This window comes from Mustela nigripes, chromosome 4 (genome assembly GCF_022355385.1).
Source record: "Mustela nigripes isolate SB6536 chromosome 4, MUSNIG.SB6536, whole genome shotgun sequence".
NCBI classification, from domain to species: domain Eukaryota; kingdom Metazoa; phylum Chordata; class Mammalia; order Carnivora; family Mustelidae; genus Mustela; species Mustela nigripes.
In genome coordinates this window covers 79,731,143-79,758,982 of record NC_081560.1, presented here as the reverse complement: position 1 = coordinate 79,758,982, position 27,840 = coordinate 79,731,143, and the positions used below count along the sequence as shown (strand labels likewise).

At 33.8% G+C, this 27,840-nt stretch overlaps 1 protein-coding gene across 1 annotated transcript in view; it reads right to left on the bottom strand.

Annotated features, from left to right (window-relative positions):
* PCLO (piccolo presynaptic cytomatrix protein) overlaps window positions 1-27,840 on the bottom strand; it is a 408,965-nt gene that overhangs the window by 122,833 nt on the left and 258,292 nt on the right. Inside the window, exons 8-10 of the mRNA XM_059396945.1 lie at window positions 20,674-22,861; window positions 15,148-15,284; window positions 8,021-8,111 (exon numbers count right to left, since the gene is read on the bottom strand). Of these exons, the coding sequence (XP_059252928.1) occupies window positions 8,021-8,111; window positions 15,148-15,284; window positions 20,674-22,861 (2,416 nt within the window). The remainder of the gene's footprint in view (window positions 1-8,020; window positions 8,112-15,147; window positions 15,285-20,673; window positions 22,862-27,840) is intronic.

Sequence of the window (27,840 nt, the reverse complement as noted above, 5' to 3'; positions counted from 1 at the left end):
TTCTTTATTTTCATCCAATTTTCTATTACATAAGATTTGTTGAACTTTTAACTGTCAAATGTCTTAAAAAACATGACTTTGAACTGATGAATTCTGTTTGATTTCTGTACCTTGTGCCACTTTTTTATATTTAATATATTATTTGATTTTTCTCAAACTCTTCAGGGATGGAGGCAAATAGTAAGTTACACTGCAAGAGTTTTTTCTATGTGTCTTCACTTCTTTCATATTAAAAAATTATTTCTACAACTTCTTATGTTAGATGTTCCCTATATCATCTGTGACAAAGAAGCTGAGGCTAGGAAAATTTAGAAACTTGCCCATGTTGTCCAGGATGTAAAGAAGTTAAGATTCAAGCTTTTTTTTTTTTTCATGACTCCTACATCCTTGTTCTTTCTATATACTTTTGCTCATTACTCTAATTGTTAAGAAAATATTCTAGGAGAGCAATATAAATCCTTACTCCTTTAATTCAATCTCATTTCTTATTTGCCCTTTTATCTGTGATCAATTCACATACATTTTTGATTTATACCCTTAAATTTCACATTAACATTACCATTTGCCCTCTTTTCTCTAGGCTAAGTATCTTGAATGTCTTCATCTTTTTCTCATGGAATAAAACATTAATAATTCCTTTAATTTCATGAAGAGTGCATAGAATAACGTGCTGACCTCCAGTTAGAAGTAAAGCACTTCCTTAGCAGGAACAGAAACGTTCAAGCAAGGGTGCTTGGGGAGCTCAATGGGTTAAAGCCTCTGCTTTCAGCCCAGGTCATGATCTTGGGGTCCTGGGATTGAGCCCCACATAGGGCTCCCTGCTCAGCAGGGAGTCTGCTTCCCCATCTTTCTCTGCTTGCCTCACTGCCTACTTGTGATCTCTGTCAAATAAATAAATAAAATTAAAAAAAAAAAAAGAAATGTGCAAGCAAATGTATCCTGACAGATGTCAGGAGAATTGATGATGTTGATGTGGACTGGCCTGGATAATAAACACTTCCTTTGTTACTGAGGAAATGAATGCAAGCTTTCATTAAAATTTACAGGGCAGAAACTGTGAGTTTTAGAAGAGAGTCAACCTGACCTGCATTTTATGTCTAAAGTTTTTTTTTTTTAAAGATTTATTTATTTAAGAGAGTGAGAGAAGGAGAGAGAGAAAATACATGTGGAGGAGAGGAAAGGTAGAGGGAGAGGGAGAGAGAGAATGTTCAAGCAGACTCCCCGCTGAGCACAGAGCCCAACACGGGACTTGATGCCAGTACCCTGAGATCATTACCTGATCAAGAGTGGCCATTTAACCAACTGAGCCTCCCAGGGACCCCTATGTCTATAGATTTATACTTAATTTATCCTTAAAAATAATTTGAGAAGCTTACAATGAGAAATTGTATCATATATAATGGCATACTAACAATGAGAAATTACATTGTATATAGCACTGATAAAATGAATTTCATTAAAATGTAAAACTTTTCCTTTAAAATAAACTTAAGAAAATAAAAACACAAGACACAGACTAGAAGAAAATATATTTGGGTCATATACCTTAAAAAGGAATTATATCCAAAATATATGAAGAATTCTTACAACTCAGTAAGAAGACAAACAACCCAAATAATGGCCAAAGTATTTGAACAGACATTTCACCATAGAAGACATATATATGTATTACATATAGCCACCTGAAAATGTGCTCATTACCATAAGTCATTAGGAAAATACAAGTTAAAACAATTGAGATTTCATCCACAACCACTCCAAAAGATAGCTATTACGATGTGTGGCTATGACATGGAGAAAGTGGAACTCTCAGACATTGCTGGTAAGAATGTAATATGGTACACTCATTTTGGAAAACTATTTGTCAGTTTCCTAAATAGTTAAAAAGAAACTTACCATAGAACCCTAAAAGTCCACTTCTAGGAAACTACTAAAAAAAATAATACATACAAATTCAAACTTGTCTGTAGATATTTAAAAACTGAGGGGTGCCTGGGTAGCTCTGTCAGTTAAGCTGCTGCCTTCAGCTCGGGTCACGATCCCAGGATCCTGGGATAGAGTCCCACATCGGGCTCCTTGCTCGGTGGGGAGCCTGCTTCTCTCTCTGTCTCTGCCTGCCTCTCTGTCTGCTTGTGCTCTCTGTCTCTCTCTCTCTCTGTCAAATAAATAAATAAATAAATAAATAAATAAATAAATAAATAAATAAAATCTTTAAAAAATATATTTAAAAACTGGGAAAATTCAATGATAAAAAAATGTAGACTACTTAGCAATAAAAAGAGCAATCTACTGGTACATAGGAAGAGAAAACTTCAAAAATGTTGGTAAGTGAAAGAGCTAGACAACAAAACTGCATACTGAATGATTCAATTTATATGAAGTGCTCAGAAAAAGCAAACTTAAGAGACTGAAAGTAAATCTCTCACCTGTGGCTGGGAGAGGAGCGTTGAAGGTGGGTATTGCTAGCAGACTTAAGGGAACCTGTTGTAATGACTGAAATGTTCTAACAGAAGATTATGGTGATGGTCACACAACTCCACATATTTACTAGAAGTAATTTATTTGTACACACTTGCAATGTGTACATTTATGATATGTAAATTATACCTTATTAAAGTGGTTTAAATAATAAACAAAGAGCCATCCATATATGGTATTGCTACCAACTCAGAGCCAATGAGATCTGTTACATTTGTCTCCTATTTCTAAAAGCTCATAAAGATGGTAGACTAATGAAGAATGAAAATGAGCCAGTAATTCCACTGAAGACTCTGCTGTCTTTTGAACCTAAACATATTTAGTGTTCTTCCCTATTACACTTGCTAATTAGTCTTTCTAGCCTTGCAGATGTAGCCAGCCTGTTATGGAACTATACATAAGCAAGTATCTTTTTTGAAATCAGAAGAAATTCTTTGGCTTGTTTGAAACAGCTGTGTTTCTGGAGCCATAAGATGGTTTGAAATAAAAAAGAAACAGACTCATTTCTTGAACATTACATTTTGCTCTTTATTTTTCCTGTTAATTTCTCTCCAAGAAAAGAGGAAATAACATTCGTTGAGGGTATAGTAAGTATAAGCTTTTGTGCTAAGTTCATTTGCAATTATGTGAGATACAAAGAGCCAGTCTTATTGTACAGATAAGCAAATTTATTCTCAAAATTTAAATATGCAATAGAGTTGAACTCCAACTCAGGTCTTTCTGCTAAAATTCACAACTATTCTCTCCACTTTGCCGCCTTGTGATTGGTTGAATAAAGGCGTTCAAAATCATTATACAGTTGTTGATCAGCACCTATAAGTCTATCTTTGAAGTTTTCAGTTAATAGTCAAAAGATCTATTTTCTAAAAATCATAGATCACTTAAAAGAAGAGTGTATTCATGTATTTCTCTCTGTGAACATCACAAAAATAGGAAATAGTAGTGCATAAATAAATGTGGGTACACAATTATTCATATACATGTATAGGTATGAACAATAATGTTTGGCTTTATCTTAATTATTCCTAAAATTCTATTGTAATAATTACTCACATTTCAGATTTTACTACTGAATTACGAGCAAGCTGTAGGCAAGGCTACATGTGTGCTCATTCTATTATCCTAGCAATCAACACAATGTAAATCGCATCAGGGTGTTCAATAAATAAATATTAACAAATAAAAATTAAAAATGTATCCAATATGAGTTATAAAAACAGCTTCAAAATACATTTTATGCTGTAAAGCTTTTTGTAGGAAGAAAAACGTTTATATTTTCTTAACATTGTCTACACATATCCTTAGAGTAATAGTTCTTAAACATTTTGGTTTTAATGAGCCATTTATACTCTTTAATATTTCCAAGGACCTCAAAGAGCTTTTGTTCATATGGATTACAAGCCTATTTATTTTCTGTATCATAAATTAAAACTGAGAATTTAAAGCATTTACTCATGAATTTAAAATAAAATCATTCTATAATAATTATATATATATTTTTTTCCATTTACTTTTTTTTATTTTTTATTTTTTTATTTTTTATAAACATATATTTTTATCTCTGGGGGGAGGGGGTTTGGGAGAAGGGGGTGGGATAATAATTATATTTTTAATAAAAATGACTATATTTTAAAAATAAAATACTTTAAGAATGGGTGGTGTTGTTTTACATTATTGCAACTCCACTTAATATTGAGCTAAATGGAATATAGCTAAATGCTCATATCTGAGGGATTTGGAAGGGAGGGGGTGGGAGGATGGGTGAGCCTGGTGGTGGGTATTAAGGAGGGCACAGATTGCATGGAGCACTGGTGTGGCGCATAAACAATGAATCTTGGAACACTGAAAAAATAAAATTAAATTAAAAAAAATACTGAGCTAAATGGAATACAGCTAAATGTTCATATCTGAGGATTTGGAGGGGAAAGGGGTTGGGGGAATGGGTGAGCCTGTTGGTAGGTATTAAGGAGGGCACGTATTGCATGGCGCACTGGGTGTGGTACATAAACAATGAATTTTGGAACACTGAAAAAATAAAATAATAAATAAACAAAAATAAATGCCCATATCTGTTCTGTGTACCATGTGTTGTGACGGCACACATCATGCAACCTCCAAAGAACTCTCCTGGGCATATTCACAAGAAAATGAGGTTGCAAAAGGCAAATGCTATCTTACCATTTTACTATGAAAATATTTTTGACTTTGTGGACCCCCTGAAAGAATTTTGGAAACCGTGAGGATCCCCTGCCCAAACTCTGGGAAACGCACAGGAGAAACAATTTAAAAAACAACACACATTTCTATTCCAGTCTTCTATTTTGAAATTTTTTCTGATTCCAAAGAATAAAAATATTTTTTCTTTTTTTGTGAGGTATACCTGTTTCACATAATTCTTATAAAATATTTTAATGCTATATCCTGTTAGGATTAAAATTATTTTAATTTTTTAGAAGAGATGTTTTTTTAATTTATTTGAGAGCAAGAGAGAGAACAAAAGTGGGGTAAGGGCAGAGAGGGAGAAGCAGACTCCCCACTGAATAGGGAGTCTCAGATACCAATGCCCATTGCCAATGCAGAGCCTGATGCAGGACCCTCGGATCATGACCTGAATGGAAGGCAGACACTTAACCAACTGAGACACCCAGGTACCCCCGGAATGGCTTATTAAGCTATCATAAAAGATAAACAGCTTTTCTATTTCCAGTGGGTTTATATAACCAAAATTAAAATGCACTAATGACCATCTAGACCTTCTCTTAGTGAGGGCAGATATGCTACATTTTATTCTTCACTCTTTCCTTGCTTACATCCTCATCCTGTTTATAAAGGCATTTAAATTTTTGGTTAGATAACTTTTTCACTACTGATGAAGCTACAGTCCACTGCTCATTTTCTCTAAATATGAAAAACAAACAACTTAATTTTTTTTATTATGGAAAGTGTCATACATATTAAAAAGTAATGCAAGTCTATAATAAAACCCAGTGTGGTCAACCATCCAACTCCAACCATTACCAAATCATATTCAGTTTTTTTCATCTATTCCTTCACCATTCTCCATACAACTAATTTTGAAACTAATTGCAGATAAGATATTGTTTCATCTGTAAATATTTTAGTATGTATCTCTAAAAAAATCCTTAATTTTTATTAAAACATTAACATCAAACTGGTAATCATAGCCAAAAAACAACTGTAAATCTCTAATGTCACCAAATGTTCAGTTAGAGAAATAAAGCTTTTGGTTAAGCAGCAAACAACAGAGTGATCAGTCAGGAACACAAAGGCTCTGTGCCAGGCTTTGTCTGCCATTAGCTTAGACCTTCGAAACACTGCCAAAGAAGTCATTTCTCGCTCTAGCTTTGCATATACATGTATTTAAATCCCTTTGAGGTACTGAAGACTTATTTGAAAACAGCATGAATTGTTTCAAAACATTTAATTTACTATGCGATCATGCTACCCAAGGACACATGGAAAATATATTCAGTATTAAATGATGCAGGGGAATATAATGAGGGAAAATATTTTTATTTTTGTATTAGGTAAATATCAAAAAAAAAGGGGGCATGCTGGTAAACATATTGCTCAAAACAATGATTCTTGTTTCTCATTTTGTAAAATCTATATACAGAGGAAACTGAATTTAGTTTTCAGGCTCAAATATTTATAATGAGATATCAAAAGCTCTTATTTCTGTCTTTCTTATATTTTAAAACTTTTTTCCTAATAAAGGAAAACAAGTTAAAATAATGAGTTGCAAAAGAAAAGTAAGAAGAGGAGGACTAACACAGTATAAAATCAATAATACAGTTAAAAGATAGATACATTGATAAAGAGTTCTGATGATTTAGTAAGATTTCTGTTGTTTGTCCTAAAAAAAATGGCATTGCTGGAAAGTACTACGTTGTTTTGCTTTATGAGCTGGAGGGAACTGGAACAGTTTGCAGAAGTAATTATTCCATAGAGTTATTCCATTGTACTTATTCCAACTCATGGAGCCCATGGATTTTAAGATTCACCCCTGGAATTTTCATCAGTGCTTAAAATACAGTGTGCATGCAATAAAACTATGGAAGTTTAAATTATCTGTCTTTGGTAGGAGAAAAATTACCCAATCTTAAAAGGAAAACAACATTAGACTCCTAATCGATTCATTCTCTATAAAAATAAAGAGAGGAAAATTGCTCAAAGCAAAACCTGTTCCACATCTTCATGCTCCATGGTCTAAAATATGCAAAGAACAAGAACAAGTAAACTGAAAACATATCTATTTTTGTCCTTTGTTATATCAGTCCTTGAAGGAAAAAAAACCCTCCAGCATAATATATACCATGATAGATAACTCACCTACATATGTTCATATATATGTATATATATACACATGTATATACACACATATATGACATGTATATTTATGAATATTTTCTGTTGGTGTACAGTGTCTAAAACACAAGGAATATACTTGAATAAAAATACAGGTACTACTCATATTTCAAAAAGTCATTAACATTGACAGAATTTATATTGTGTCTCAAAGTTCTAAACAAAAAATTTAAATTTATAACATAAACATTCCATTATCTTTCAAAAGCATCAAAATCATGAAACACAAAGATTGTGAAACTATCACACCAGACACAAGGAGGGTTGACAACTAAATGCAATATGAGATCTGGATTGGATCCTGGACCAGGAAAAAAGAAAAGAATTTCGTGGGTAATTGGGGAAACTAAAACTCTAGATAAGGCTTGTAGATGTGCATGTGTGTATTTTAAAGGTTTTACTTTTAAGTAATCTCTACACCCAACCTGGGGCTTGAACCTACAACCCTGAGGTCAGGAGTTGCATGCTCTACTGATTGAGAGGCACCCCAAGGCTTACAGATGTTTTAATAGTACCATATTCATTAACGTTCACTTCCCTGTTTTGATCATCTTATTGTTATTAGATAGATGTTAACACTAGGGAAACTGAGTCAAGGATGGGCAGAAGAACCGACTGTACAACTTTCTGGGGAATCCAGAATTTTCTGGGTATCTAACATTTTTTCAAAATAAAAAGCTTTAGAAACCTGTCAGATGCCTTGGTTCACATAAGAACACAAACAAGGAAACAGACAAAAACTCAGCATAATTGATAATATTCAAATTGACAAGGTTATAGGGCGGTTTATTCCTTAGAAGAATCAGAGATCTCTACTTCCTGTGTGAGGAGGTTTTATAGTTCTAAAACCAGCGGCTATATTGTTCAGAACAATAATTATGGAGTATTATAATGCCATGTATGTATTAAAAGTGCAATTAAAGAAAAAATGATCTAAATGTGTACCACTTAGTAATCTGTCATATTAATGACTATGCCCTTAAAGTCTTTTATTTTCAAAAGTATAGTCTAATTATTTTTTGAAATTCTCCAAAACACAATTTTTGATATAGAAGTAGTATTTTCTAAAATTTGATAAGTCATCTAAAGTGAAATTCAATATATATCCCAATCTGACAATAAAATAAAAAGTAGATTATTTGACTTCCTTTACCTGAAACTGTGTGATCCTTCGAGTCTCTTGTTATTTTTATCCTCGCATGAGGAAAGATATAGTGCACAGTCTTCCCGTTCATCTGCATAATCTAAGATACACATATCATAAGGTGAACAATCAATGTTCAAAGACACTTTAAATGCAACATACAGATTTACATTTGCTTTTTTAAAGTGTATTGATTCAATCAATAAACAAAAAATATTACCAGCTTCTCAAATCATCACAATTTAAGCATTTTACACTATATAATATTATTGATTTCTGAGGTCCTCGTGATCTTCACATTTATAACTAATTACTCTTGCAAACTGATTTTCTGTGTTTGGGAAATTGATAGGCACACTTAACAGGTTCTAAAGAATGTCTGTACCTATAGTAGTACATAGACGACAGTGGTAGACAATGTATGTGAAAATGTGTGTGTCTCTGTTCTTGCTCTGAGCAGCCTAGAAATGGAACGCTATTTCTAATTTCCAGCAATTAAGTGATGCTAGAGGAGAAAAGGCAGGAAAAAAAAATCCTCATACTATACATCTTTATCACTCTAATAGGACTGCTTTATATTTGTGTTGCTTTGATTTTATTGTGGAGCTGTGCTTTTGCTATGCGTATCTACCAGAAGTGTCAATGTACATTGGATGCTGAGACTAGTTCTATATAAAGAAAGCCTTTGTTCATTCTAATTCTTTCTGAGGCCTCCCTTTTATTCAAAGCTGTGTTACTGGCTGGAGTTATTTCTCATTTACTGTTGACATTCCTTCGGGTAGAAGAACCAACCCTGAAAGCTATTGTAAGCCTGTGATCCAAATTCTCATTATTGAGACTTGAATATGAGACTACTAGAGATTGCATTATCTCTGTTTCCCCGTGGCAAAATGAGACTTCTGAAACAAAAATAAGTCAGTGAATGCAAACTTGTGTTTTGTATTTTATGATACTTTGCTTTTACATGAGATCTGTGAAATAATAGGAGATAAAAATAGTGAAATATTTAGTCATATCTACATTAAGAGAATTTTATTAGAAAATTAGAAAAACTTAGAAATAAGTTAGAAAAACTTGACTATAATTACAAACAAAATAAAGTTTAGTCAAGAGACATGCAATATTACCTATTTCAGAATGTGTTTAAGAAGTGTATGAGAGTGCTAAACCAAAAGATTAAATAGAAGTTAGAACCGAAGAGATGTTGATTTGTGATTTCTTGAATACTCGTGTGGTTTTAGTGTGTAAATCCACCCATAAGACTGTTAGAATTCTACATATTTAAAGTAAAATATGTATTGAGAAATGCAAGCTTAAATTATGGCCTGTAGCTTTTCTTCTCTTCAGGAAAGAATAAGCATAATGAGGTTTCTGATGAACAGAAAACACTCCCCAAACAACAGCAGAATCCTGTTGAGTCCAGGGATATTATCTGAACTCCTCAAAGTAGAACTAAAATGTTATCTGCAAGATTGTGAGTAAATTATAGGCGGTCTAATCAGTTCATCTAGATAATTTGTACCACTACAACTATGTAAGCCACCAAAAACCTTACTTATTTATATTCATGGCAAGAGGAGTGTATACATTTTTCCTTGATTCTCCCTGTCTTGTTTCCTCTGTGTCGGTATCTGTCTACCTCTGTCTTTCTTCTTCCCTCTCACTTTCTCTCCTCTTACTTTCCCTCCCTTCATCTTTTCTCCATTTCCCTTCTTCCACTTTCATTCCTCCCTCCTCTCATCTGCATTTAAAGATCTCAATTTTTTTTTAACTGAAATTTAAACCATGTTCAGTGAAAATACTACAACTATTCGATATAACTGAACTTTCCTTTGGTACTGTAGATAACTAATCAGAATTGGTATTATTTCATTTTGAGTATCTTTAACTTCATGTTTTATTTGACAACAATCTTTAAAAGTCACTTTTTTCCCACTTGGTCAACAATAAAGTAAGAAAATGCATTTTCATTATTGCTATTCTTTCTAATTCTCTAGACTAGGCAGAAGGTGATGTAAGCTCAAGTGTATCTGTTGCCCAGTCTAGGATAGCCATAAGATTTTCCAAGTTTTGCAGCAGAGTTTTATCAGCTACCCATTATCACCTTCTAATTTGTATGTATGATGTTAGCAGATGGGATGTTAGCATCTTTCTTTCCATACAATGTTGCTTTCAGAACATCTCACAGCACCTCCTGTAATGTCTATAGCTAGCATCACAAGCTCACTTAATAAATCAAAAGCATTAAGCTGCCACAACTATGATCAAAGTGACCAAAAATCTGTAGAAAGCAGTGGTATCTGTCTTCCATGTATGAACTGGTTGGATCTTAGCTTTTTTCTAAGCTTTGCAGGTGAGGGTTCAAAGAATTCTTCAGCAGATGGAGTTTCAGGGTCAGTGTTGCTTCTGCCAAGTAAGAGGAGGAAGGATGGCAGGACTGATGTCAAGTAGTGCCCACACCTATTTCTCCGTGTGGTCTCTGATATTACTGTCTTTTGGTGATTCTGCACCAAAGAGCTATCAACTTTATGTCTGCCACAAAAAGGAGTCTTCTTCTCTACAAATATTTTCACGAATAATTGAGCCATCATACTTATGAAATAATAACACTTGTGTTAACATACCTTCGATTCAAATGGACATTCATCCTTTTCCCTCTCCTAAACACCATGCATGCTAGAGGCAGAGGAGGGAGTGTCCTTCCTATGTCCCACATATTGTTCTAAGTACTGTATAGGACTATGGTGGATGGAGTAGGGAGCCCCTGCTCTCTCGTTGCTCATAGCCTTTGACATAATGTATGCGATATTATTGGAGCACAAAGGAAGAACACTTGCCCCGCTGTGTGGGAGGTGGTGGTGATAGGATGAGAGACTTTCTTGTAAGATGAGGCACGCAGATGGAGTCTTAAATGATGAATAGAGTAGCCGAGATGAGAGCAGAAAGAGTGTTCAGGGAAAGGGAACAAGACATCGAAAGGTTCAGAACAGAGAGGAAGAATGGCTTTCTCAATGGAGCTCAATTACATCAATATTACAGTTGCATGAAGATTGCAATAGGCAAGGGCTCTAGTTCAGGATGTGGAGGCATTTGGTACTAGTCAAGAAGTGTTCACCTTTATAATTACCCTGTAAAGGCTATTAGCCCTATTTATAAATGAAGTGAAAAAAGCAAATCTGTTTCCTTTCAAATAGATTTATAATATATTCAAATGATAATATGATTTTGAGTCTAATAAAAATTCAGAAAACATTTTCTGTTTCTCATATATTTTTATATGTTATTTTTTAAGCAGATAAGTTCATGTTTGCATTAATCAATTTGGTTTTATTACTTTTCCCTCCAGGGCACTTTATGAGTATAAATTCTTGTTATGTGTAAGCTTCCAAATAAAAGAATCTGGGTTTATTAGAACCAAGGGCTTGATATTACCTTTTTATGACCGGACATGAAACAAGTGAATAAAATGAGAACGCCATTTTGCTATTCTCTCTAGACCAAAACACAGTTATGATGAACTAATGACAAAAACAGTACCTGAAGATAAATATTAATGCAAAACCCCATGAATTTTGAGTTTTATGTAATCAAAATGTATGTCATCTTCTATGTAGCTTGTTTAGAAAAAACTATATGTAGAAAACAAAGAAATTATTGTCACAAATTTAGCATTATTTGTTACTTTTCTTTTTTTTAAAGATTTTATTTATTTACTTGATAGACAGAGATTACAAGCAGTCAGAGAGGCAGGCAGGGAGAGAGTAGGAAGCAGGCTCCCCACTGAGCAGAGAGCCTGATGCGGGGCTTGTTTCCAGGACCCTGAGACCATGACCTGAACCGAAAGCAGAGGCTTTAACCCACTGAGCCACCCAGGCGCCCCTATATTTGTTAGTTTTTTAAAGGAGGTTGAGGATTACCATCTGGAAGGGGCACACAGTGGTATCTGAGGCAAGCATATTCCCTTTCTTGGTCTGTGTGTTGGTTATATGGTTGTTCACTTTATAACTAGCTTATAATTCTGCCTATTTGCTGTTTTGGTAACTGCATGAATAGGTTTTTTTTTTTTTTTCCTCTATGTTAGTTATCAAAGTAAAAAAATGTAAAAACCTTATAAATGTAAAAAATAACTTTTAATAAGTCACACATTACTTTATCACATTTATTTATAAATAATTCTACTAAGGATCCTCAGATTTTCTACTTTATTAAAAATAGCAGGAAATTCATGGAATGATTCTTAAATATATTCCACTTAAATTTGGCATTATATTGGCCTATATTTTGTTTAAATACAATGATTATATCCTCAGCAGATTAAAATCATAAAGCTGCAGATGTTCATAACAGAAAACTAGAATCAAAAAGTGCCATTAAGGTTGTTAATGTTTCATCTACATACAGAAGAATTCCAGAAAACATTTTTTGAAGTAGACACAGATTATGTTAAAATGTATCCTTCAAGAATACTGGTTGAATAAATTAGTTGAGCAAGACTATTCTAAATATCCATGGAAATAGTAATGTCATAAAGTAATTGAACAGGAGCGATTTTCTAGCTTTCCATTTATATATTTCATCTTATTAAGATTTCTTTAAAGGATTTGTGCTTTCATTGACTTAATATGGGTTTTTGGGGAAAAAATAAACTTCAAAGAAACAAATGAGACAGGTAAGATATAAAAAGCAAGTCAATAAAGATGGATTCTTACAGTAAAATATATTCAAGGAAGCTATTTTCAACTGACAGATTATTCTAGTAATTATAGATAGAAAGAGGTAAATTTACATTTTATAAACATGTTCAGGATGATTTTATTAATTTTTTGTGCTCATCAGGCTGATCTAATTGATGAGCCTGAACTACAGATATAAATACAATTTTAATAATAAGGTAGTCTAAGAAAGGTCTAATTCAATTGTCTGATACATTTAAATGAAGAACAAAGAAATGAAAGAATATGGACATGTATATAGAGGTAAACCCAGCCCTAAACAAAATTTTTTTTCAAAAAATATTTCATTATTTATTTATTTTCATCATAAGTGCATTCCTTAATCTCCATCACCTATTTGACCCATCCGCCCCATGTTTACCAGAGGGGAGATGGGTGGCAGATGGGTCTAAACTATAATCTTATTAAAAGATATCAAAAACTGAAAAGAATATTTATAACATATAGAAAATAATTCTAGTATTTCTAGAAAATATGATAGCATGTATAAAACTACTACAGAACAAAATTTTGAGATAAAGAAATTCTTTTTTTTTTTAAAGATTTATTTATTAATTAAAGAGAGAAAGAGACAGAGCAGGGGAGGGGCAGAGGGAGAGGAAGAATCCTAGAGCAGACTCCTCATTGAGGCTGGAATCTGGCATGGGGGTCCATCCCAGGTCCCTGAGGTCATGACCTGAGCCAAAGTCAAGAGCTGGTCCCTTGGTTGACTGAGACACCCAGGTGCTCCCAAGATACTCTATTTAAAATCTTGAAATTTGTCCATGAAAACTGAAATTCCTTTGGAAAGAAATCAAATTTGAATATAGATACTGTCTTTTCAATGGCACTTACATGTGATGAAAGTCATCTCTTTTACACTTGAATGTGACAAACACGGAAGTAAATCACAGTAAGTTCATATGGTTTACTTTTGATTTTCAAAAGCGAGTCGTCTTATATATCAGAGAATCAGTAATAAGACAGGATTATTTAGGAATTAATGTATAAGAAATAACTCTCTCTTCTATGGGTACTTTAAAGTTTATGGATATACAGCCTATAAATATCTGATGTCTTAGGGCAACTGATTTAGGACACTGGGCTTACCAGAGGAGTCTTCCTCAATTTATCTAACTTTGATCTCCTATGTGTCTTTCAAGATTCACCCAAACACCACTTCATTTGCTCTAAAGTAAATATGACCATGAATTTTGACATCACATTTATCTGTGAAATTTATCTCTAAGTTTTAGTTTCACCTATGAATAGATATTAATTAGGGCACCCTGGGTAGCTCAGTCAGTTGAGCATCTGACTTGATGTCAGCTCAGGTCATGATCTCAGGGTTGTGAGATTGAGCCTTGCACGAGGCTCCGTGGATCAGCTGGAAGTCTTCTTGAGATTATCTCTCTCCCTCTTCCCCTCCTTCACCCTCCCCAACCCCTCCAGGCTCACACACACACACACACACACACACACACTCTCTCTCTCTCTCTCTCTCTCAATTAAGTAAATCTTTAAAAAAAATAGATATTAATAGTACCTAGTTTGAGATTTTTTTTAAGATTTTATTTATTTATTTGACAGAAATCACAAGTAGGCAGAGAGGCAGGCAGAGAGAGAGCCTCGTTTGAGTTTTTATGATGATAAAAATCTAAAGATATATATGTAAAATATAATAGACTCTAAATATAAGTTCCCCTCTTTCCCAAAGTGAAGCCTTCCCTGTCCCCAGCTGACTTGGTTTGGTCATCCCTTACTTGCTATTTCTTAACACCCAAACATACTGTTATTGGAAAGCACTAAAATTACCCTTATCTATTTCACCCAACATTCTGTAAGGTCTTTAGGAGCTACATGAATCAATTGGGATAAATTGGAGGGTGAGACGAATCATGAGAGACTGTGAACTCTGAGAAACAAACTGGGGGTTTTGGAGGGGAGGGGGGTGAGAGAGTGGGGTGAGCCTGGTGTGGGTATTAAGGAGGGCATGTATTGCATAGAGCTGGGTGTGGTGCATAAACAAAGAATCTTGGAACACTGAAAAAAATAAAATTTAAAAAAAGGGGATCTACATGTATTGTCCCTGCATAATAGTGTTGGGTATGTTGTACAAACTTAACTATCTTTTATGGAAGAAAGAATCACTTAAATTGCCCAGCAGAAGCACCACAGCTATACTGCAATGTTGATATCCAGGCATGATTAAGTAAGGTACTTAGTATTTTAAGTCACTGAAAAATAATTTTTTTTATGAACTCGAATGATAAAAGTCCCATGCATTTTAGGATTACTGAGACCAATCTAGGATGACTGTTTGATTGACCAATTGACTGATTAATGAACTGACTGGATGATAAATGGATTTTTTTGTGGCAGTGGGGGGTAAAACTAAAAGAGATTTCTCAATATAGCACTTACTTGCTCTTGATGTTGACTAACTGGTCTAGAGTGGACCAATCTTTCTGGCAGTTTGCGATCCAGACCATGTCCATTTTCCAAACGAGACTCCCTGGGTTTGTCAAACCAATCTGTTTCTTCACGACGCAGATGATAGGCTTTGGAGACCAAGGAAATATCAAACATTGCAACCAAAACTAATACAGATGACAGAGGACAGCAGATGTTCTGAAGTACCAACATGCTCCAGGCTTGTTAACCATTCATGCATTTCAAATATAACTCCCAAGATGATGAAAAAAATCATTTCCAATACGATGATGAAAATGTTGTACCATGGAATAACTTAGAAAAAAATAATGTACACACCTGTTCAACTTCTCAGAGAAAAATAAAACAAAATTAAATTTTAAATGAGAAGAGATTTAGATAGTGAATCTAAGAAATGAATAGAAGAACAAGTCAATATTCCTCAGAAGTCATTCAACTCAACCTCAACCCTTCAGTTCCTACCTCCTCCTCTCTCCCCACTACTTACGACTTACCACTTTGGTATGGAACATTCTGTCACTTTCCCGCTGAACTATAAATCACTACTAAAATGCAGCTGCTGGCTTTAAACATCAAATGAGTATTTTTGAAAACATGACATTTCTATGACATTTGATAAATAAATGAAAACACTTATTTCTAAGAGGATCCCAGGTATTATTGCAAGGAACATATGAGCCATACTACCTGGAAGCCTACAATTAAATGATATTTAGAGTATTTTATTAAAAATTAAGCAATTATTTTCTATGTGGCCATGGATTTATGAATTAGGTTGAAGAGCTGACTGACTGCTTTTTATATTTATAAAATGCATATAAAATTTATAAGATGACAAAAATTGGTATCTTAAAATATTTTTGAAAATGTAACCATATTTAAGTACATAATTATTTTAAGTGATTCATCCCATTCAGTTTTTTATTTCCAACATTTTTTAAAGCTATTAAGTGACCCCCAAATCCCACTTTACTTGATATATAGAATTTGGCTTCATATACAGCTTTATTCTTTGCAAAACAATACCTGATTTGTAAAAAGCATCTCTGAAATACACTGCTGCTTTCCAAATGGCAGCTGGAGCAGTCCTCCGGTTCCTATCCTGAAGATTTGTTGATGGTGCTATCAACTTAGGTCTCCTTGAAATTCTAGCATCTACAACACCATACCTTTGAGTTCTCCTAACTCATCATAGTTTTCTTTTTCTGTCTATACCCTTGATTGTCTTTTCTTCCAAAACTTCCTAACATATTTTTCCCCAGGAAAGTTCCATTATATCTTTGCTGGTAGGACTAGGAAACCCATAGCATATATACCACTACTCACCTCCATAACTCCTGCGATCTTGGTCCTTTGGTCATCTCCTGTGACTAACCACAGCATTTTTCCCCAGTAAATATGATGATAGATGATATGTCATAATTTAGTCATTCTTTGATTTGAGGAAATGCAATGTTACATACCTGTTTTGTGGTCATATGTGCTCTTATCTGATCTCTAATAGGAGATTATAAGCTGCTTGAGAATAAGGCTCAGATCTTCTTTTTTCCCCCCTCCCTCAACACTAAAAACAATGTCTTGCAATGCCATAAGATTCAATAAATGTTTGGGAGATGAATGAAACAGAAAAATTAATCGTCAACTAGAGAAAGAAGTTAAACACCCTAACTAAGATACATGTATTAAAAAATAAATATTAATCTATCCCTTAAACTTTAATATTTATATAATCTTGACCCACAATCTCCTTGACAATATATTATGGTTTTTCATAGTTTGAATTTGACACTAAAAACTAAACTTATATGAGAAAATATTTAATGTAATAGATACCTGGTAAGTAAATTCCAAATAAATCTATAATGTAAACATTGATCTCTTAAAAACTTACTAGACTATTCCCAACGATAGTAATGCCATCTTATTTTACTTCTTATATATTCTTATTATTTGTTTCTCATGAAAAAATAATCTATACTGATTTTAATAAATGCTTACCTTAGATTATATAGTATGTGTTTTCACTTGAATATAAAACTTTGCAAATTGCATTTGAAACACAAGCCTTCACATTATGTTTTCTTGGGTATGTCTATACTAATAAAGCAGAATCCGAATCCGGCCCAAATTTCTTCAATTTGTTCCTGATTATATACTTTGATTGCCTATTATTTCTTACAAAAACTCAATATGTAACTAAGTTAGGATGTCTGTCATGTTTTGCATAAAAGTTTATAGATCAGTCAAGTGCAACCAGAGTGAATGAATCTACTTTTACATTGTATTCTGTCTTCATAACTTACAGTAAGTTGGACATAAATAATAGTTGTTTATAACTGCAACTCTCTGATCTGCCATGGTAGATCTGTACTTTAAAAATTAAATTTTAGTATATGTGCTGCCAAAGCGAGCACTAAAAATTAAATTTTATAAAAATTTCCAAAGCAACTTAAATAATTGCCTGAGGATTAACACCTCCTTGTTTTAAACTGATGATATTTCCTTGAAATCTTAAATGTAAAATAAAAAGTAAGCTATTTTCAGGTGTAGCATTATCTAAATTTATAGGAATAGTACAATTCTATTCACTATCAAGTATTCGTTGAAAACTTTTTTCAAAGAGATATATTGATTTTTTTTTTTTTTTTGGCTTAGAGTATACTTAGAAAGAATGTTTTCAACAAAATATTTGTGTTTGTATAAGTAAATATAACTTGACTGTTTTTAGCTTAGCTTTCCTCCAAATCTGCTCCAAAAAAGGATTTCCTACTCTGTACTAAACCAACCATACATGCACATCAAATTGTGGACTTCAAGCTGATGGTCATAAATACTAAGCAATGTAAATTATGCTTATCTAGACTTTACCTCAAGTAAGCTATTTCAAAATTAACTAAAGTCATATAGAAGATATCTGAAAGATATTCTAAGCATCTATTAAATTAGAGTTTAATTGAATTTGGAGAAAGCACACAACAATTTGAATGCAGTTAAATTTGCTTTTGTCTACTCAATACTAAATGGCCTATTGGTATGTTACACTTCTCAGAGTGATCTTCCTATCAGTGAATTACAGATATAGCATATATTTGGTAAAAATTTATTTAAAAATTTCTTTGTATTTCATGAGTTTACAAATGAGTTATGTAATTAGGAAAAGTATTTTCTACTTTTTCCCTTAATTACCCAAGGAATCCCAAGATTTCATAAGAAAAGTAGGTCTCTGCTTTACCAGAAGCAAGGAATATGTTCCAGTGATTTAAAAGCAAAAAAAAAAAAAAAAAAAAAAGTAACATTTTAAATCATACAACTTCTAAGAATAAGAATAATCACAACAATTCACACACATAATATTACATATGTAATTCAATTTTTTATAAAAGTTGTCCTTTGTCTAATTCTTATCTGCATGTTTTTTATGACTAAATTTCTTGTCTGGTTAATTTTTAAATATGTTTTAGTTTAATTGTGTAATTTCATCTAAATTTCACTTTAATTATTTATTTCTTTGGTATCATCTTTACATGTTTCATAATTTTGTATGCTGCATGACATCTCATCATCTATTTTATGAAAACATTACTTTTCAAACAGTCTTTGACAATTAGGAATATACATCATCCAAACATATCATTGAGAAAAAGGCATCTGGTTATTTTTATATGGTTGTATGTAAATAAATACATTTTGGAATATCTAGAAATATCTAAATGTCTGGTACCATGTTGATAAATATCCATGAAGAATAAGTAAATTTGTCAAATTTTCTCAAATATATGCTCTATGCGCACACATAGCCTTAGGTGTTCAGTTATACCATAAACCTGTTAAAGTTTTTGTTTTATCTTATTTTACCAATATGATTATTGAAGAATCTTCTGATTCCTCTGTAGCAATCGTTTTATATGTATAAAATGTGTGTAAAATGTGGATTGTAAAAAAAGTAAAGAAAGAAACTGTTTCCACATAATATCATAATTCTTGTTTAACCAGAAAGATTCAAATAATTGACTAAGAAAAAAATATACAAATAGAGTGTTTTGTTAATTGAATAATTAATCAATAAAAATGGTCAATCCAATAGCCTGTAGAGAAGAAAATAAATCAGACAGGAAATAATTTGTTGGGATTTCTCTAAGAAATCTGTCCACTTTCAGATTCAGTGACTTATTTTAATCCTACACAAATCTAGGTCTGAACTTCTAAATTCGTATTAGTGTCTGCATATAGAAGTAGAAGAAAAATACTTTTCATGAACACATATTTTCCTGTGAGTCCTCAGGGAAAATGTCACATTTAAAAGGGAGGGTGGTCATGTTAGTTAGTTCTCTGCAGTCTTCCAAGGAATGAAATAATATTTTAATTCAATAAGAAATATTTTATTTCCAAGACTCAAACCACATCTATGTTCAAATATAAACCATCAGGGGAGGGAAAAAAAGAGGACCAAAAGCCATGAGTCCTCCATGCCTGGAGGACTCATACCTTATTGCTCCCCCTTGTCTTCACAATTATATTTAAAGTAGATAATTTTCTAAAATCCTATCGTTCTATATGATTAAACAACAACAAATTGTCATAAGCCAGTTTTTGGTTAAGGGATATACTTGCCTTAAATCATTTATTCAAAGAAAAACTAGCAAAACAATTTAGGGTAAAAAAAATGGGATGATGCCAAAAGCAAAGCCAAGGAAAAGCCTAAATGGATACACTAACCAGGAGGGCTTCAGTTTGCTAAACTCACAAAAGTAGTAGGCAAATTTTTTATTCTAAATCTGAAGAATGTTTCCCATATACTGATATGATTATTTTTTCCTCAATAGCATATTTAGCGCTAAGCTTTCTCATACATAATGCAAAATGCACAAACTTGTCAATTACGGTATTCATAATGAGAGAAATAAAAATATTAATGCTTTATTTAAGGAGACTTATAAAATTCTACATTACACTAATATCAGGGATTTAGCCAAAGATTCTCAAAAAAAGAACATTCTCTGAATTAATGAACAATGATACCACAAAAATAACATAAATAGTTTTCTATTACAAAGTCTAGCGGAATAGTACTTAATGGCTCTAAATATAAATAATTTCACAAACTGAAAGAAACTGACCAATATATTTAGAAATGCATTTTTTTAAAAAATAAAAGAAACATACAATGAAAAACTTTCCAACTATGGATTTAAAGGATGACCATATTTTATTGACACAATTACTTGATAATGGTTTTAGAAAAGTGGACACCAAACAAATCAAGCAAACAATCAAGAAACAACAATAAAAGAATAAACTAAAAAGAAATAAAGAAAAGCATGCTAGGAGATCTATACACAATATCAAATTTCTGTTTACAAGAAATAAAATTGAAGTAAACATGCAAAAGACGCACTAAGAAAAGTAGAATACATCCTTGAAGAAGGAAAATTAAACATGCAGAAAAATAAGAGTTTGAGTTTTGAGAGTAACAAGGTAGTTTGAGGCCCAATTTACCTTCGCTGTCTGACATGGCATGTTGGAAGTCATCCATGATGAACGCTATGTCACGGTCATAGCCTCGAGTTCGTGATTCTTCTCTCATATGTTGCTGAACTTCAGGCAATGAGTGACTTGATCCAAACTGATCCCTGGTATCCGCAGATATTGGTGGAAGGGGTCCAGCTGCAGCCCTGGCCATTCCCATTGGCTGGCCAACAGGACTGAGTGGACTTTCTTCTTCAGAATTTTGGGCCACAATTGGTATTCTTCCTCTGCTCTGGCTAATTGGTAAACTGGTCGGCTTAGTTCTGCCAGAAGGTGATGCATGACCGAAGGAAACATCTAGAGCTTCAGCCTCTTGAGCTTTCAGTCTTAGGGAAGAGCTGGAAGAATCTCTTTTAATTGATAAGTCAAGGCCATAGACGGAAGAAGGTCTGGAAGAAGGTCTGGATCTGCTGCCACTACTGTATGGCTTATCCGCTTCATCCTGCAAAGCCGACCTTAGGGTATTTCCTAATGTGCCCAGCCCTGTGCCAAGAGATGACCCCATAAATTTCTGTTGGTCTGTAATATTTTTTCTGAGGCCAAAAGTGATGTCATCTTGAAGAAGCCTTGCTCGGGAAGAAATGCCACCAATAGATGAAGTGCTAGAAGTCATATAGCTTGAATAATCAGGCTCAAGATCTCTACTTTCTTGAATGGGTGAAAATTTTGACATTTTAGGATCAATTAGTGATTTCTTATGCTTTGATTGTTTCTGATATAGTATGGCAGCTGGTAGTTGTTTTGCTGCTTGTTTCTCAAGTGTGAGTCTGCTAATGCTGTACTTTTCAGATTTGGGAAAATGTCTATAACCCGTATCAGCATGGTAATAATGGGAAAGACCAGCAAGGTGATCTAAGCTCTCTGCTCCTCTACGGAATTCTTGTTTAATCTGATGTTTCAGAAGCTTTAACTCATAGGGATCTTCCATGGGATCTTCCTCTGCTTTCACATAACTATGCAATCTCGAGGAAGTCTGTAAAGGTGCTAGGAAATCTGTCACTTCTTGAGACCTACGTGTTTCAGTGGATCGAAGGAGACGATCTGTTTTTGACAGATCCTTTTCATGAAGGCTAAACGCAGTGCTTAATGCTGCTGTTCCTTTGGTAATCTCTCCAATATCATCAATTAGGACATAATTTCGTGGAGTATGATGGTCAATATCTGCATAGAAAGAATCTGCAGATATGCTTGATATTGGACTGCTTGCCATGCTACTTCTTTCCTCCAATCCTATTCTCAAGTCTAAGCTATTATACTTACTCCCAAGATGAGAAACAGCGTAAGTATTATCAGTAGAAACAGGTGCTATCATCAGGGGTTGGTTGCGAATCACTTCGTAGTTTGAAGTTATCTTGGGCTCCAAATACAATGTAGTTTGCCGTGGCTTTTGTTGTATCACCATCATCTGTGACGGTAACTGGTAAGAAGGTTGTGGGGCTGGTGTAGGTTGAGCTTGAGGTGTGAAGGACATTGTTGCCACAGCCTGAAATGTTGGTTGAGTCTGATAAGGTGAAACCTGCTGATGGTACAAAGTCTGTTGCTGAAAATGGGACTGTTGGGTGTATGGGGTAGGTGCTTGGGTAGGAAGAGCAGGGGATGAATATTGATATTGTGTATAAGGACTTGTAGGAGGAACTAGTTGAGATTCTGTTTGGGTTTGTGGTGGTATAAACTGGCTGAATTCAGTTTGGGGAGCAGTTCTTGGTCGTTCTATGCCATGCTGACTTTCTATTCGGGTTGGTCGGGTGCTGCTCACCTCACTGTCAGACATGTAATCCCTATCCTCAGCTACTCCCTGGAGGTAGGCTCGCTCTCTCTTTTCTCTCTCCTTTAATAATGCCTCCTTCCTCCTGTTAATTCCCATTTCCAGGTACCGTAACTTGGCATCAATCTCCTTTTCTTCCTCATCAAGTTCTGCTTGTTTCTTTCTCAGCTTTGCAGATTCCCTTTCTACAAGATCAAGCTCTCTGTCTATATCCTGGAGAATCTTGGCTCGTGCCATTGTGTTGGTTCTGCAGATCCTCCTCCTGGAAACTGTGCCCATTGTGCTGTATGTGGACTGAGTGCCTGTGGAGGTCTCCTCGGGGGGTGGGTTTGGCAGAGTTCTTTTAACTTTTTTCTGGGTGCCAGAGGGTGTCATGGTTTGAGAACCTTTTGTCTATAATTAAATACACAAAAAATAGAACTTTATTAAGAAGGAAAAAAAGATTCAAAAACTCTGTAACTTACATTTTACATTAAAATGATTTCATGTATGTTTTAGCCATGACAACATAATAAAACAAAATTTTATATATTACTTCAAGTATTAGCCACAAATACCATTAACTGAAAAATAATTTTCCCTTTCTTGGTTAAGTTGGTTATTTATTATTATAACTTCTGTAATATTAGAAGTGAATTTTGAAATCAAGCACAGAGCTCATTGCTACACAGGCTTATATTTTAGTTAGACTCTTAAGAGAATGCTAGAAACTCATATTTAATCCTGTTTAGTACACATAAAACTAATATATTCCCAGAGTATTTGTGTTAGCTGTCTATAATTTAAGTTCTATTTGTTGAAGATGCACATTTACCATTGTTAAATTCAATTGTTTCCTTCTACCTTCTTATTCCCAATTCTCCCCCCAATCCCACCCAACAGTGGCTGTCATTCCTATTACAATCATGAAATATTTTGAAAGAAAACCTTTAAATACCTAATGTCTTTTTTTCAAAAAAAAAAAAAAAAAGAAGACGAAGAAGAGCGAGAGAGAGAAATCCAACTAACTTTCTATGTAATATTTCATTATTTCCATGACAATTTGGGTCTTAAACTTCTTTTCAATTTTATTATTCTTTAGTAATTTTAGTTGTTCTTAATGTTTTAGCAACTTAAAGAAGAAGCAGAGGGAACTGACTATAATAAAAAACCACTGAAATATATATTTTTTTAAAATTCGGTAAGGGATATCATTGATGAACTATCAGATATGTTAGGTTTCATTTGATTAGTCATAAACTTGCATTATAAGAATCACTGATTCTGACATTCAATTTTAGAATATCAAAAGATATGACTGATCATTTTCAATAACCTGATGTAAACAGACAGGCTTTCCTAACACACAGAAGACAGAGACCTAGACAAAATGCCAAGATGGAGGAATTCATCCCAAAAGAAAGAACAAGAAAGGGGATCACAGCCAGGGATCTAATTAAAATTAAAACAGACACAAGTAATATGCCTGATCTAGAATTTAAAACAACAATCATAAAAATACTAGCTGGACTTGTGAAAAGCACAGAAGATACCAGGGAGTCCCTTACCAGAGAGATAAAAGACCTAAAAAATAGACCAAAGTAGAAAACGCAATAGCTGAGATTCAAAACAGACTGGATTTGTAATGACCACAAGGATGGAAGAAGCAGAGGAATGAGTAAGTGATATAAAAGGCAAAGTTATGAAAAACAGTGAAGCTGAAAAAAGAGGGAAAGAAAAATATTAGACATATATATAAAATATATATATTTTGTATATATAAATATAAATAAATAGATATATAAATATATACATATATACATATATGTATAAATAGTATATATTATATATATAATATATATAAAAATATTAGAAAAATATAGACATAGGGAACTCAGTGACTTCATAAAGCATAACATTCTTATCATAGGAGATCCAGAAGAAGAGAGGGAAAAGGGGATAGAAAGTTTTTTGAGAAAACTGCAGCTGAAAACTTCCCTAATCTGAGAAAGGAAACAGATATCCAAATTCAGGAGGCACAGAGAACTCCCATTAAAATTTTAAAAAGCAGGCCAACACCAAGACATGTAGTAGTCAAATTTGCAAAATACAGAGATACAGAAAAAAATCCTAAAAGCAGCAAGACAAAAGAAGTCCCTTACTTACAAGCGAAGACAAATAAAGTTAGCAGCAGATCTCACCACAGAAATTTGGCAGTCCAGAAGAAAGTGACATGATATATTCAATGGGCTGAATGGGAAAAATATGCAGCCAAGAATACTTTATCCAACAAGGCATTCAGAATAGAAAGAGAAAAAGACAGTTTCCCAGATGAACAAAAACTAAAGGAGTTTGTGACCACTAAACCTGTCCTGTAAGAAATATTAAAGGGGATTCTCTGAGTGGAAAGAAAGATCAAATGACAAAGACTAGAAAGGAACAGAGAAAATCTCCAGAATAAAGAAAAACAATAAAATGGCACTAAATTCTTAACTATGAATACTGAGTGTAAATGGATTAAATGTTCTAATCAAAAGACACAGGGTGTCAGAATGGACAAAAAAACAAGACCCTTCTATATGCTGCCTACAAGACTCCTTTTCATCTTAAAGATACCTATAGATTGTATGTGAGAGGATGAAGAAACACTTACACTAGTGGATGCCAAAAGAAAGCCAGAGTATTAATACTTATATCAGACAATCTAGATTTTAAATTAAAGACTGTAGGGGTACTGGGGTGGCTCAGTCAGTTAAGCATGTGACTCTTGGTTTTGGCTCTCAGGGTTGTGGGGTCCAGCCCCACACCCGGCTCTGCACTCTGCATGGAGTCTGCTTGTCCCTCTCCCTCCCTCTCTGCACCTCTCCCTGCCCTCTTTCTCTCCCCCTTTCAAATAAATAAATAAAATCTTAAAAAATATATATCTATATTTCTAAATATATAACAAAGAATGTAACGAGAGGAAGAAGGACACTATATCACAACAAAGGAGTCTATCTAACAAGAAGATTTAACAATTATAAATGTTTATGCCCCTAACTTGGGACCACTCAAATACATAAAACAATAACAAACATAAAGGAACTCATTGATAATAATACAATAATAGTAGGAGACTTTAACACCCCACTTACACCAGTGGATAGATCATCTAAACAGGAAATCAACATGGAAACAGTGGCTTTGAATGACACACTGGACCAGATAACCTTAACAGATATATTCAGGACATTTCATCCTAAAGCAGCAGAATATACATTCTTTTTGAATGCACATAGAACATTCTCCAGAATAGATTACAATAGGGTCACAAATCAGGCCTCAACAAGTATAAAAAGAATGAGATCATACCATGCATATTTTCTAACCACAGTGCTATGAAACTTGGAGTCAAGCACAAGAAAATATTTGGAAAGACTACAAATACATGGAGGTTAAAAAACATCCTACTAAAGAATGAATGGACCAACCAGGAAATTAAAAAGAAGTTAAAAAATAAATGGAAACAAATGATAATGACAACATGATAGTCTAAAACCTTTGGGATGCAGTAAAAGCAGTCCTAAGAGGGAAACATATAAGAATACAAACCTACCTCAAGAAGCAAGAAAAATACTCTATGTAGAAAATCTGAAAGACTCCACCAAAAATTTGCTAGAACTGATACACAGATTCAGTAAAGCTGCAGGATAAAAATAAATGTACAGAGATCTGTTGAATTTCTATACACCAATAATGAAGCAGGAGAAAGAGAAAAGGAATCAATCCCATTTATAATTGCACTAAAAAACATTAGATACCTAGGAACAAACTAAAGGTTAATGGAGGGAGGTGAGTGGGGGGGTGGGCAAAAGGGGTGATGGGTATTAAGGAGGGTGCTTGTTGTGAGGAGCACTGTGTATTATATGTAAGTGATGAATCACTAAATTCTACACCCGAAACCAATTTTACCATATACATTAACTTGCTAGAATTTAAACAAAAACATGGAAAAAAAGAGATACCTAGGGAAAAAACCCAACCAAAGAGGTAAAAGATCTATACTATGAAAACTATAGAACACTTGTGAAAGAAAGTGGAGAGGACACAAAGAAATACAAACACACTTCATGCTCATAGATTGGAAGAACAAATATTGTTAAACTATCTTCAGTATCCATGGCAATGTATACATTTTATGCAATCCTTATTAAAGTATCACCAGCATTTTTCACAGAGCTAGAACAAACAATCCTAAAATTTGTATGTAGCCATAAAAGATCCTGAAGAGCCAAGTAATCTTGAAAAAGAAAAGCAAAGTTGTAGGCATCATAATTCTGGACTTCAAGGTATATTACAAAGCTGTAGTGACCAAAACAGTATGGTACTGACACAAAAACAGACACATAGATCAGTGAAACAGAGTACAGAACCCAGAAATGTATGCACAACTACCTGGTCAATCTTCAGCAAAGCAGTAAAGAATATCTAATGGAAAAAAGTCTCTTCAACAAATGGTCTTGGGAAAACCGGACAGCAACATGCAAAAGAATGAAACTGGACCACTTTCTTACATCATATACAAAAATAAATTCAAAACGGATGAGAGACTTAAATGTGAGACAGGAAACCATCAAAATCCTAGAGGAGAACCTGGGAAAGTGACGTCTTTGACATCAGCCATAGCAACTTCTTACTAGACACATCTCCTGAGATAAGGGAAACAAAAGTAAGAATAAACTACTGGGACTTCATCAAGATAAACTTCTGCGCAGCAAAGGAAACAATCAGTAAAACCTTTTAAAAGGCAACCATTGAAATGGGAGAAGATATTTGCAAATGACTTATCTGATTAAGGGCATCCAAAATCTATAAATAACTTATCAAACTCAACACCCTAGAAACAAATAATCCAGTTAAGAAGTGGGCAGAAGACATGAATAGAAATTTTTTCAAAGAAGACATCCAAATGGCTAACAGGCACATGAAAAGATGCTCAGCATTACTCACCATCAGGGAAATACAAATCAAAACTATGATGAGATATTACCTTACATCTGTCAGAATGGTTAAAATTAACAACACAGGAAACAACAGATTCTGGTGAGGACACGGGGAAAGGAGAACCCTCTCCCATTGTTGGTGGGAATGCAAACTGGTGCAGCTACTCTACCAAACAGTATTGAGGTTCCCTAAAAGTGAAAAATAGTATTACCTTATGACCCAGCAAATGCACTATCAGGAATTTAACCAAAGGATACAAAAATACTAATTCAAAGGGGCACATGTACCACAATGTTTATAGCAGCATGATTAACAACAGCCAAATTATGGAAACAGCCCAAATATCCAATGACTGATGAATGGAAAATCAAGTAAACAAGTTCCATTATATATATATATATATATATATA